The following is a 13,644-nucleotide window of genomic DNA, read 5'->3' on the forward strand; positions in this document are numbered from 1 at the left end:
TTCCCTAGCTTCTACTCTTAGCCTTCCTCTCAGGATGAATGTCTTTGGAACTGGGCCTTTTTGCTCATGTTTTGGGGTTTAGGAACTGAGTTTAAGCCTGGGAACGTAGAATAGAAAGGACCCCTGTGATTACTGAAACAACTTCTTTGCTATCACACATAGCCACATCATATAACAGACAAATGAATCTCTTTGCTCAAAGCTCTTTCAAGTGCTTACTCCTCCAGTAGTTAGTAAATTCCTCATAATTTCAGTGGGTTAAAGAATGAAAGTTTTTCTTTAAAAATTAAAATTCTTGGCTTGACTTCCCTCTTAACTGCATTATTTCAAATATCCTAAATTAAAATAGTGTTTGAAAGGTTATTGACTTTCTCTTTAGTCTTTGTAGCTCAGCTGATAACACTAAAAGTCATGAGACCAAACAAAAATGTGCTATCTCTTACAACATCTATATTATTCTGAACACTTCAGAGGAAGGTTTCAGCTTTCTGTAATAGAACTAACTGTATTTTGTGGAAAGAATGTGTAACCTTATAAAAAGACATATCTGTTCAGTTTTCTTCATTACTTAGCTGTCTGTATTAGAAGTCTGTTGAATTTGATTCTTCATAAAGAATAAGCTTGGTAGTTTTTACTTTTATTAAATTCAGGAGTAAAAATTAGTCTACATACTATCCAAAGATAAGAAAATGTATGATTGAAAATTAACCTGAATAGATTATATTCTTTGTAAAACTTAAAAAATTATAAAATAATAAAAAAATAAATTAAATTATAGTGCATCAAAAGCTTTAATGAAGAAGGTAATTTATGTGAATCCTGTTCTCACAAGGTGATTTAGATACCAGTTCTTTAATTCAAAACATTAGTAGCAATTCTATTTAACAATATTTTCTTGTGTAAGCCAGTGCTACTGAACTACCAATGACAAATCAAAAATTGTTTTAGAAGCATATAAATCTAAATTGATTATACTGTTATAGCAGAGAAGGTCTACAAACATAACACAGGTATTACAGGGAAAGATACTATTTCTTATTAGACTAATTAGATATTAAAAAAAAATGAAAATTGAGGACATATGTTCTCTTCAGATATGAAGCAAGAGCAGAGCAGAAGGTCTCAAGACAATGCCAAAACAGCTCTTCAGACTTAGAGTACACTAATCCCTCTCTACACAAAAATAGTAGTGAGTACTCATGGAGCAGAAATAGTGCTAAATGGAAGAAAAGGGTTAAGGAGATGGTTATGTTTTGGAGGAAAGAGAGATAAAGTGTAATTTACAAACTATGGAAGGTGAAGAAGTTAAAGAGAAGATTAAGCTTATAATGGCATATTTTTAGTCCATGCTTTTTGGTATTCTGTGAAGCTCTGATTTTTAGTTGCCAGGAACACTTTTTTTTTTAGTTTATTTTGTGGGTTTCCCTTAAACAGGAAGACAGAAAGTTCAAAATGAGGTGATTTCTTTGTGAGAAGTATTCCCCATACTTATGTGAGTGAAAATTTCCTTTCTCTGGGTGAGCGTGGGTATTACATCATCCCACACCATTAGGAGGAGGGCATGTATAGTTCTGACAGCTCTTGCCTGCCTGCAGGCACAATCACCACTTTAAGTAATTTGGAATCTAAGCGTTGTTTCCAGCTCAGTCCACACAGTCACCTGCTGTTTTCTTACTCCTTTTTAATAACTTTAAGGTCCTATTTGCTAATTACTGTACTATGGCAGAGCACTGTAGCACTTCCTAGTGTCTGGTAACTGGTTTTGTGTGTAGTCATAGCCAATACAGTTATTAACTAAGACAGATTTGCCCAGGCAGGAATCCAGTTTCCTAAACATGTTCAGTACATTTGGGGTGCTGTAGGGAATCCAAGTCACCCATGCAGGTAAGAAATGGAGAGACCAGCTTCTGGGAGACCAGCACTTCCCAAAGTCCCATAGAGCCTGCACTGTCCCTCAGCACCTATGTTCAGGTGGTTGAATCCTGTCCTCACAGGCTGAATTCTTTGCTAAAGGTTTGCCAAGAGTCAAACACATTATTTGAACTATTTGCCACTGGACCATGTTTTTCGCCTAAGCTGAGTAATGATTTAGCTTTGTTGACTCTATGGTAGGATTGAGCCTACAAAGTAGTGGTTCAGTTCAGCTGCTTGAATAAGTATCTAGTGCTGTTAAGGTCCCTGAATATTTCCAGTTGGCCTCCAACTACCAGTCTAGAAGCCACATGTCCTCTCTAAGTCCTAGGTCACAGCCACCAGGCCTGTGTCATTGTCTCAGATACTCTAGACTGCCTCTAAAGCACAACGAATCACTGTTTAGTCAGCTTAATTGCAGCCTAAGTGTTTTCATGTGATCTCAGGTTTAAGCTCTCTTCCTAGTCTATAGCGTTGGTCAAAATATTTGGTGAGCTCCTGAGAGCTGCACAAATCATCCTAAGTTTTTTCCTACATATGGTCAGATGAAATGCTCTCTAGATGCCACTTGACCATATTGGTTAGATTTCTATTGATATAATGCAATTTTAGGCAGTTAATTCACATGCAGACACCCATGTTGTGAACACTTATGAAAGCTGGATCCCTGCTGGTGGCGTATTAGGATCACCACAATGCAGCAGTGTAATGTCAGTTGGTACTAGAGATGTGATGAGGAGAGGCAGTGACTTTTCTGGGTTAAAACACAGGTCACATTACTGTAGTCTGTATAAACCAATTCTAGGACAAGAAAGGAGTCACGAGGTAGATCAACATCCACCAACTCTAACTTGTCAAAAACAAGCATTATGAAACCATAACCAGCAGCTGCATATACAGCTTCTTCTTTTCCCAGACCTCAGGGCCAATTATAGGTCTACTTGTGAAACATCACTTGCAAAAAAATGTGTTCAGGCCTCTCCCCCATGGGCCATGGGACCTGGCCACTGTGCTGTGTAGGTGGTCAAGTTTCAAAACCCTAATTGCATTTTGAGTGATATAGGCCCCCATCATCTGACACTCAAATGTCTTCTAAGCAAACACTAATGTAGCATGAACTGTTAACTGAAATTAGAAATGTAGTCTAAATTAGCTGCTTAAGCTTCTCTACATTCAGTGAAGACAGAGAACACCTATAGAGGCCAGTTCATCCTATTCTAAGATAGCTGGTTGAATCGCTCTCCAGAGATACGTATTTATCCATTTTTCTATAGAAGAATGCTTAGCTAATAAATGTATGAATTTAGGTGCAACTAAACTTAATGTAACTGCTCTCATTGTCTCTATCCTTCCACTGCAAGACAGCAGACAGCTATGGGGATCTGATGGCCAACCACAGTTGAAAAAAGACAGCCACTTTTCCCAGTTCAATCTGGGAAATCAATGCCTTGATTTTTTTTTCAAAATTCAATTCATATCAGCCAAAACATGTTTTCCAAACATATGCCATTGGAAAATACATTTGGTGCAAAAGCCATGGAATGGGGTTTTGTCTTTTGTTATTGATACCATGCATATAGCACCGTGATCATAACTTCTAGCTTTAAAAAGTTTGAGACAAATAAATATATCCATTCAAAAATATGAAGTGGTTCTCAAAAAAGAAAGTCTGTATTTCTGCATAAACACAAGTCATTCCCATTTTCAGTTCAGTTGAGCTCTCCATCTTAGAAAAATCATTGTCACAGTTTTTATCTCAGTTACAGAACTGAAGAGGATCCAGATCTTACCTTACAATAGAGTGATAAAAGCAAATTAAGGGAAGTGTTCGGTTATTTCGTTTTTTGTTTGCTTGTGGCGACTTTGGTTTGGGGAGGTTTTGGGGGGGAGGGGGGGTGTTTGCTCTTGGTAGCTAATACCATTAATGAATAAATTAAACTAACCAGGCTATATTGTGAAATTTGGGGTAGAAAATTCATCATTAACACCTCCAGCTGGAGAAAAGTTGGCTGCAAGTGACAACAAAAAAAGCAAAAACTCAGAAGCAAGGATTTCCTGAAAAAGCCACAGTCCAACATGAGGGTATTTCTTACAACTGTTTTGTAAAAGTTGGGTACATGCTGTCAGAGCTCCTCTAAGGCACCAAACACCTTCAGCTCCAATTGCCACCAGTGGAAGAGGAAGGTGCTTGCCCAGCACAGGGCGAAATCCCATAATTTGTCACAGCTTGTGTAAATCCTGAAACTTCCTTTATTCTGAATTACTTAAAACAGGAAATAATCACATCCCCTGTGGCTAATGTGGTTAAACTGAAGAAACCTTTTGTAATGAAATGGCAGATAGGTAGGTAGGTAGGTAGATAGATAGATAGATAGATAGATAGATAGATAGATAGATATAGATAGATAGATAGATAGATAGATAGATAGATAGATAGATAGATAGATAGATAGATAGATAGATGCATACATAAATAAGTACTTTAGGTAAATGCAGACAGAGATATAAGATTATCCACATTCCTTAGGCTGGATTTATAGGGCAAAATCTTTTTAGTTTATCTGTATCTTGTATTCCACCAGTATAACTTAAAGGGAACACACCTTTTCAAAGAATTGTAGGTAAGAGTTGGGGAGTGATTTGGAGTTGTCATCAATTTTCTGAAACACCAAGTCTCACTTGATGGATCAATTTAAAAATAAAAGTTTCTGCTTATAGTAAATTCTCCCAAAGTGATTTGTTTTGGGTTTTTTTGTTAGTTTGTTTGTTTGGGGTTCATATTCAGTGCATAGTTCCTATTTTCTAGGCTGAGAATTCTGAGGAGTCTCCATACATTTGTGGGCCGCATTTCAAACAGCTGGGTCTGGACAACTTGGAAGGTTTTGCATTTGTCCATTTGATCTGCCATGAAATTGCTGAGGATCACTAAAATTCAGTCTCAAATAACTAAAACTGAGTGTCGGTTTTGAAATAGTAACCAAGCAGCTTGCATTATTCAAGTGCTAACTGACTTCAGATGTCTCCAAAATTGGATGGGTTTAATCAAGTTTTATTGTGTCAGCCAGCGCAGCGTTATAGGATGTGGGAGGTAATCAGAACATGATAAACTCTGAGTCACTCTACAGCTGACTCTATAAAGCACCCCATAACCATATAAACTGGGATCCAGGAGAGGATGCACGTGGAGCAGAAAGCAGACTGCTCACCTACCAGGATAGAGATGAGAATAAGAATGAAGGATCTTTCACTTTTGCTTTTAATGTGTGCAGCTGTTTCTAACGCTCTCTCTGTACACTCAGAGAAAGACAACAAAGAAGATACAAAGCTTGTACAGGTAACTACATTGTCCATATCAGATCTCTTGTGCCCTTTCTTTTTAGATATAAGCTGCATGTCCCAGATACACAGCAGTTTGCTGTCTTTCTGAGACAATGCTATTACACAAAACTTTGCTGCCCAAACTTTACTAAAGTGGGATTAATCTGTACAAACTATAAATGTCAAATAAATAAGAGAGATAATGTTGTCTGTTTCTGTTTGGCTATGATCCTCAGGAAAACATCTGTTTTGCCCCAAAATCACGAGCAGATGCTTTTGCCAGCAAAGCACACAAACAATACCAGTCCTAAGGTATTTGTTTCAGAACATATCAAAATATGAAATGCAACTGCTTTATTTTTTCACTAGGACTATTTAAATAAATTCTATGCTGTTGAGCCTGATCCAAATCAGCTTGGATGGAAATCAAATGCTGAATCCACATCTGAAAAACTTCAGAAAATGCAACAATTTTTTGGTTTGAAAGTGACTGGAAAACCAGACACTGAGACATTGGAAATGATGAAGAAACCCAGGTGTGGAGTTCCTGATGTGGGTCTCTATGGAATTACTCTGCCAGGATGGAAAAAAAACAAGCTGACATACAGGTAGTGTTTCAATAATTGCTTTTTTGAATTAAAATTTTGGTTTTGTGGGTATTCACATGTGTTACAGTTAAATACAACTTCTACATCAATTGTGTCCAGTTGGGAACACAGAAAGGTTTCTCTTTCCCCAGCTCTTAGCTATGCGTATTCCTGAGAAGGATTTCTGAGATTCGGGCTAGTCAGTCACAGTATTTTGCTTGTCATTTACCATTCCTGACAAACATTCTGTGACCAAACAGAAAGACCCACTGCACTTTGTACAAGCCCCATTATCTTCAAAATTTGCTAAGACCAACAGTTTAGTAGTCACAGGAACCTGAGGACATGACTTTCCTCACGCTCAAGAGATGGCCTCCTGGTTAAGGGCCATTTTGAGAAAATCTGATATCATGTACATAAGTGCTATTATGAAAAAATATAATTAAGTATTGCATCATTGGTTACATCATGTAGCCTTCATGTATGGTTCTGGAATTGGCCTTAGAGCAGAGACAAAAGTGTAGAAAATCAGGTTTGGGGTTTTTTGTCAACTGACTTCAGACAAGGCTAAAACTGTATTGTGCTGCAGATTTCTGAGCAGCTATTTTGTCAGGTTATCACATTCCTCGAACTCACTCAATCCAAGATGAATCTTGGGAGCTATTAGACTGTAGGTTGAGTTAATTACCTGAATCTCTGTTCATCATCATGACAATATTAGAGATTTTTTTTCTGCAAACACTAAGTATTATTACTTGAACTCTCATATCATAGAATTGTTAACCGCACACCAGATATGACAAAAGAGGATGTGGATAAAGCAATCCATAAGGCATTTGAAGTGTGGAGCACTGTCACCCCACTGATTTTCACTCGTATTCATGAAGGAATAGCAGATATAATGATTGCTTTTGGGACCAAAGGTAATATGCTGACTGCACAAAAAATGTTAAAATTAATGTGAAGATTTTGCAGTAGTCATAACATAAACTTTGTATTGTTTCAACATCACCTTATTTAGCTCATGGACGTTGTCCTCGTTATTTTGATGGCCCCCTTGGTGTCCTTGGTCATGCGTTTCCACCTGGCAATGGTTTTGGTGGTGATGTGCACTTTGATGAGGATGAAGATTGGACCATGGGCTCAGCTGGTAGGTAAAAAGGTCTTTCTGAAGTCTTATGCAGATGGGTAAATCCCTTTCTGATTTTATTTAACTGAAGATATAGACTGAGATGAAACACGACATTAACCATAAGAGCAGTCTGAGGATACTACAGGCCATCCTCCAACCAGGGTATGTGCAAAAATAACAATTGCAGTGATGTAAATCAGCTTGATCTACTTTAGTTCTTATTTAATGATGGTAAAGATACCAACAGGACACCCCTTTTCAAATATGAATGCTACAGACATGAGCCACTCTTACCTGGGGGCTGCTAGGACCCATGCCCACCAGAGTTTCACAACCTTGGTAAAAGCTTTGACTTTGTCCCCTCCTGACACACACGCTGGCACCAAGCTGCGCACTACCACACACTGCAGAGGAAGCACACCCTGCCTTGTGGAAGTCCTCAGAGGAGATTCCCACTACCTAGAAAACATTACAGAAACCAGTGATAATGAAGAGTCTTCACTGATAATACAATAGGTCCAAATATCAGCTAGGATAGGCTTATACACAAAAGAGTTCTCTAAATAATTTCAGCATCCTACCAGGAGCTGGGTGTCTGAACCTGCTGTTCAGGCCACCCATGGGCTGAGATTCAGTGTGTAGAGCTGACTACAGATGTGTTACACCAGGCTAGAAGAGAGGGGAACACAGAGTGCTCAACTGCCTGTTCCCTTCAATCTCCAGGCTAGCCAAACAGAACATGCTGCCTCTGACAGACCTGTCAGTACACAATGACACAACTGTCATTGTATTTAAGGTACACACCCTGTTGTACTTTAGACCCTTATCTCATCCCGTTTGGGGGATGGAAAATTGCATAGGATAACTGCAGCAGGCTTGAGGTTATGCAGCACGAAAAGCAAGGAGCTAGCAAACAGAAAGGTTCTGTAAGAGCACTGCATGAGGAGAAAAGGTCTGGGTTTATTGTGGTGGGAAAAAAGAGAAGGATGAGAAGTGGACATGTCATGCTGATAATATGTAGTGTTTTCCCCACACTGGAACTGGTCAACCTCAGTTTTGCTGCTGTTTCTCAACAGCACAGCTCCAGAAGCCAGGCATTGCAGAACTCGGGAGAATGTGGAGGACTTGTGAGAGGGGAAGACTGGAAATATGTGTGGAAAAATTGAAACTTTGTTTGATTTTTTTGAGAAATGGATATCTTGGCTTCAGCCAGCCTTTCTTGGGCAATCGATGACCAGTCCTCTGCTCTGCCACAGACTTGTGATCTTCACTAAGTCTGTTAACATTGTTGGCTCTTGGTCTGCAGGGCAGATGATCATTCTTTCCTAACTGAGAAAGGCGTGTTACTTAGAGGGATGTATGTTAAAGGAAATTCCATTTTTATCTATTTACTATGCTAACATATTTCACTGGGAATAAGCATGCATAAGCATATTTTAAAAAGCTATTTTATTTTACAAAGCTATAAAGAAACCATACTCTTTCAAGTCCTAATGATAAGAAATTAAATTGTTCTGCTAACATTATATTTTCCCTTGCCTACTTATGATCTCACCTTTCTTTCTCAGATTTGTAGGAGGAAGGCTGATATACAGAGTGACACTTCAGCACCTCAAGTGAATACAAAGTGCATCTTCCTATCCTTGCCCTGGAGAGCTCTTATTTTGTTTTGACTCACTAATTTTCTAGCTCCTCCAGAAAACCCTGCCAGGACATTCCTCAGAGCTGCACCCACATTCACCCCCAGACACTACTCATGCCACACACACATTCAGTAGCTAACAGAAAGAACAGCAGGAAAGAGGGCCAAAAGTCACTCCCTTCTATTGGGGAAGAGCACAAGCCTCGCCTATACAAAAAATATGTTTACGTATATCCATACCCTCATGAATTTCAATATATTCTATGAACACTGTCACTGAGCAATAGTTCTGCTGTGCTCATATCAGCCGTTTGCAGACCAAACTTAGACTGATCTCATCTCTCTATCTGTTTTTAAGGGTTCAACTTGTTCCTTGTTGCTGCTCATGAGCTTGGCCATGCCCTGGGTCTCTCCCATTCTAATGACCAGAGGGCTTTGATGTTCCCCAACTATGCCTACATCAGCCCTAGCGAATTTCCCCTCTCTCCAGATGATATAAATGGCATACAGTCCATTTATGGTGAGTAAAACTCATGCCTTGAAAATAGAGTAAGCAGGAGAGAAATAATCTCTATCACAAAGTTTCGCTGTAAAAGTATTTCTCTTCTCATATTATCAAAAATACAATTATATATGAAAACCTGAATGTTTCTCTAAATTTGGTGTATTCTTCCCATAATGTCTCCTTAGGATCTCCACCAAATGCCCCAGATAAAAGGCCAGCCATCCCTACCCCACCTAAGACTTGTGGCTCCCAGATGTCTTTCAATGCTGTAACTACACTCCGACGAGAAGTCATTTTTCTAAAGGGCAGGTAAATATTGCTATGCCATTGGTCTCCATGAGGTTTCTTTTTTCTTGGTTTCTACAAAGACTGAGTGGTTTGCATGATTATGATTATGGGACTTATAAGACAAATGGATAGATTTCTGTTCATGGAAATAAAACTTAAGAAGATATGAGTTATATTTTTACAGGATGCCCTGAAAAAAAATGCTTAGTTTTTCCAAAAAAAACATCTCAGTCACAATAAAGCTTTATTCCCAGGTGTATAAATGGTTACACCAAGTAATACATAACTAAATGATGCAACCATTTTCTAAGAAGGTAGTATGTTCTACCATATAGTTGGGCTAATCTATCCTTCAGTCACCTGATCAAGCCCAAAGTCATCTGAGTAAATCATATAGGGAACAGCTTACAGTCAAGCTTATATGGGACCCTGTAACTGTCTTACTATAGGGTACAGAAACAACCTGAATTTTTCAGCAGCTTGTAGCTGATCCTATAATCAATCAGTACCAACAAGAAGGGCAACTCCAGAAAGAAGCCAGAATAAAAAAAAACCTTCACTTCCCATTGAGGGGAGTGTTTTCCTTTCTGATGCATCAACCTAGGTAGCTCCACTGACAAGAAACAGCTTGCAAGTCATGACGTCGTTCACATTCTTATACACATATAGAAATGTCTGTGGTTAATGATTTACTTCAAAAACTCTTTCATATTTAAATCAGGCACTTATGGCGAGTCTATCCTGATAACTCAGAAGTTGAGCGTGAATTAATTTCTACCTTCTGGCCAACTCTGCCACCTGGTATTGAAGCTGCATATGAGAACATGAAAGATCGGATCCTATTCTTCAAAGGTGAAGTATGAGACTTTCTTCAAATTTTTCTTACTTTTAATTTTGAGGGAGGATAGGAGGGAGAAAAGGTAGCTATATGTGCATAAAATTAACTTTTCAAATAAATAAATAAAAACTCATGACATTTCATTTGTTTTTCCTACAACCTACACTAAGGGAGTGAATTTTTCCTTTTAGTTTCTGAAAATCACAGGTGAAAATAAATATTTTATTTTTTTTTAATAGGCAATAAATTCTGGGTTATCAGCGGATATCAGGTGTTGCCTGGTTATCCACAGAATATCCACGCATTGGGCTTCCCTAAAGGTGTCAAGAAAATTGATGCAGCTGTTTGTAATAAAAATACAGGGAAGACATACTTTTTCATAGGTGACAAATACTGGAGGTAAGAGGAACTGACAAGTGTTTTCTTATGATTGACTCCAATGTAGTCTGAATAGAATTAAAATTGTCTATGTAATAAAAGAGAAAGTAGACTTTTAAGTAATTATATGTAACTACATAATTATAGCAATCTTACTTTTCATAGGAATTCTTTGACTCCTGCACAAGCAGAAGAATATAGATTTGGCTTTTGAGAGCTTAAGGGTGTCCTGAAATAGCCATTCCGGATATGGACCCATTTTGATGCATTATGCCTGGAAGCTAAAAAAACTCTGGCATGTAGAGAATTTTTACAAATACAATAGACAAAAGTATCTCTAGAAAATAAAGATCTGAAAACAAACCTACTTCAGCAGAGGGCTGGCTGGGGTGGCTTGTGCAGAATTTCTGTGATTTCTGAAAACTCCTAGATTACTTTATCTGGTTTAGAGAGACAGAAGTGATAGTTCATTTTCCTTTCTTTGACCGGTTAGCATTGGAATTGCAGCATGATTCGTCTAAACGTTATTTCGACTGTGGTGAGTGATTCCTGATACTCAAATACCAGTCAAACTGAAGCAAAAAAAAAAATTTTGGGGAAGCTGATAGATTCCCTCTGAGTGCAAGAACTCCTGTGAATGCCTTCTCCAGGCAACCAGGAGCATATATGGGTCAAACAGACTTTATTGTGACTAATTGTGGGGGTTCTTCAGTGAGACATAAAGTGTTAGCTAGATTTTGTGCTGCATGTCGTTTCCTGTCCTTTGTTTTTGATAGTTTTGGAACGAGTATTTACAATATATTTAATTGCTACTTTACTGCCTTGGTCACAAGACAAAGGCATGCAAGAAAACCACAGCATGGATTTCTTACTTAGTAACTCCTTATCTCAGTCTCATGTCCCTGTGAAAAGTATTTCTTGTATCCATGGAGAAGTAAAACAAAGGCGTGTTTGTTTGCTTGCATGTTTTTCCAGAGAGGGTTCCTAAAAGCACCCAGATTCAGACCTATCTTATAAAAATTGTCCTGGCTCACTTAGGAACAACTTGATTGTATTAAGAGTATGTCAGCTTCCTTTCCTCCATCTAAATCTGTCAGATATTAAAGGACTACGCACAATATCATATCAAAGTCTAAGAGGAGTTTAAAATTCATGCAATAAATATGTGCAGTCCTTTTAGCAGGAATCAACCCAGCCAGTTTCCATGCACTGTCTGTCACACTGCTATCATTAAAGGAGGTAAATCCCATCCCTGCTGTCAAAACTTTTGTGTCTTCCTTCACTTTCTCTCACTCCAAATGCTTCTCGGGATCTGTGCCTGCCTTTATCAGTGAACAAGTATCCTCCTTGTTGAAAACCTGAGTAGATAACTTTACTCTCTGTAACCCCATTCAAATCAGTCAAACAAACTACAGATGGTGGATACTTTTCAGCAGCCGATTAATTCTTTGCAGAATTGATGTCTAAACTCTAAAATTACATGTCTCCCTTCATATGATTTAGGTTTGATGAAAACAGCCAGTCCATGGAGAAGGGTTATCCTAGACAGACAGTCAATGACTTTCCGGGAATTAGCCAGAGAGTTGATGCTGTTTTCCAACAAAAAGGTAAATGAAATGAGCTTTTAAGTAAAATGGGTGTACTTGTAAAGGACTTACTTGAGTTCTGGAGGACATTCTGGATGAATGGCATTATTGATGTGTCCTGCAAAAGAACTGAGGAGGTGCTCTCCTGTGTGTATAAGGGTGGTGTTCCCTGCTTTGTCAGAATGAACCTGTTTCTTTTATTCATGCCGTGATGCCTTACTTTTTTATTTCCAGGGTTATTCTACTTCTTCCATGGATCAAAGCAGTGGGAGTTCGACCCTACTGCTAAAAAAGTTATCCGCGAAATAAAGAGTAACAGCTGGTTTAACTGTTAATATCATTAAGCTTTTTTTACACACAACAATTGAGAATAAAAATCATTCTAGATTTCTCAAAGGTTGTTCATATAAACACTACTATACAAAAGAGGCAACAGGACTAGTTTTCCTATGTGCCTACTATTTTAATATATCATGTCAGCTCTAATGGTACCTCCAAATGCTAGATAAAACTGCATTTTTTCTCCTGAATAAGTGCAATATATCCAACATAATATATCATTTTATACTTCAGATGGGTTTTCAAATATTTTGGCAATAAAAGGTTTTAGGTTGATGTCAACTGTATTCTGCTTCATATGTTTGAAGGTGTTCCATATTTCTGAAGTGTGAAAGACTTCAGGTTAATATGCTAATATTCTTCCAAGATACAATGTTTGTATTTTTATTCTTTGATCTCCAAACAACTTCAGGAGCCAGTTTTTTCATTAATCGCTTGTTTTTCTGTCCTCTCTCCTGTGTCTTCCTCTGTCTTCTCCTGCTTTTCCTTGCCCATTTCAGCTTTCTTCTTTTCACATCACATCAGTATGTTGCCACCAAAATCATTCTCAAGCCCCAGTGCCTAAATACATTAGCTCACAGTCTATAGCTATATAACAACTAGTATTTCATCAGTAACCATTTTTGTGAATCTATGAATGGCATCCTTCAGAAATCAGTTGTGTCCTATTCAAGAAATATAGTTAATTACCATGTCATGAAGCACAACCTCTGCTCCGCTAACGCAAAGCATGTGTTTCAAGTGCACGTATATCTGACATTGACTACATATTGCCATTGTGCATGAAGCAAACTCCTTGCAAAATCAGACAAAATCTATAAAGTCACAACCATATCCTCTCCAAGTATTTCCTTTACATTTAATTCTGGAAACAGGCCCAGAACCTGCTGCCTGCATGGCAGGGTGTATCTGAGAACATGATCTCATTAGAACTGGCTTGTCCTTCTGCTCCCTAGCTCTCACATATCTGGCTGGTTTACACACCTGTTGCATGTTAGAGTAAAAAGTTCCTTTTTGCTATGTATTTTTACAGTACCAGGCAAACAATGCAATGATCTCAACCTGATCCTTACCTATTTGATTTGGCTGTTTGGTACCATTTGGTACTGCTACATTGCTG

At 38.2% G+C, this 13,644-nt stretch overlaps 1 protein-coding gene across 3 annotated transcripts; it reads left to right on the plus strand.

The window, feature by feature from the left end:
• Positions 1-336: 336 nt before the first annotated feature.
• On the plus strand, positions 337-12,806 carry LOC134161973 (matrix metalloproteinase-27-like). Of its 3 annotated transcripts, none has more exons than XM_062615369.1 (11): positions 337-1,517; positions 5,081-5,245; positions 5,599-5,837; positions 6,591-6,739; positions 6,838-6,966; positions 8,949-9,110; positions 9,281-9,404; positions 10,105-10,235; positions 10,461-10,620; positions 12,103-12,206; positions 12,420-12,806. In XM_062615369.1, exons 2-11 carry the CDS (start codon positions 5,087-5,089, stop codon positions 12,518-12,520), a joined length of 1,458 nt encoding a protein of 485 aa, XP_062471353.1. In that variant the 5' UTR covers positions 337-1,517; positions 5,081-5,086; the 3' UTR covers positions 12,521-12,806. The 3 variants fall into 3 exon arrangements, with proteins under 3 accessions (XP_062471353.1, XP_062471354.1, XP_062471352.1); XM_062615370.1 differs by having other exon boundaries at positions 339-1,517; positions 5,181-5,245; XM_062615368.1 differs by lacking the exon at positions 337-1,517 and having other exon boundaries at positions 4,321-5,245.
• Positions 12,807-13,644: the final 838 nt, after the last annotated feature.

This window comes from Pezoporus occidentalis, unplaced genomic scaffold (genome assembly GCF_034315485.1).
Source record: "Pezoporus occidentalis ecotype Australia unplaced genomic scaffold, CSIRO_AGI_Poc_V1 ctg18, whole genome shotgun sequence".
NCBI classification, from domain to species: Eukaryota; Metazoa; Chordata; class Aves; order Psittaciformes; family Psittacidae; genus Pezoporus; species Pezoporus occidentalis.

Coding starts and splice junctions, on each gene's coding strand:
- LOC134161973 (XM_062615369.1), top strand. CDS start 5,087: ATGCACGTGGAGCAGAAAGCAGACTGCTCACCTACCAGGATAGAGATG. Junction 6,740..6,837: donor GATTGCTTTTGGGACCAAAG/GTAATATGCTGA, acceptor CACCTTATTTAG/CTCATGGACGTTGTCCTCGT. Junction 12,207..12,419: donor TGCTGTTTTCCAACAAAAAG/GTAAATGAAATG, acceptor TTTTATTTCCAG/GGTTATTCTACTTCTTCCAT.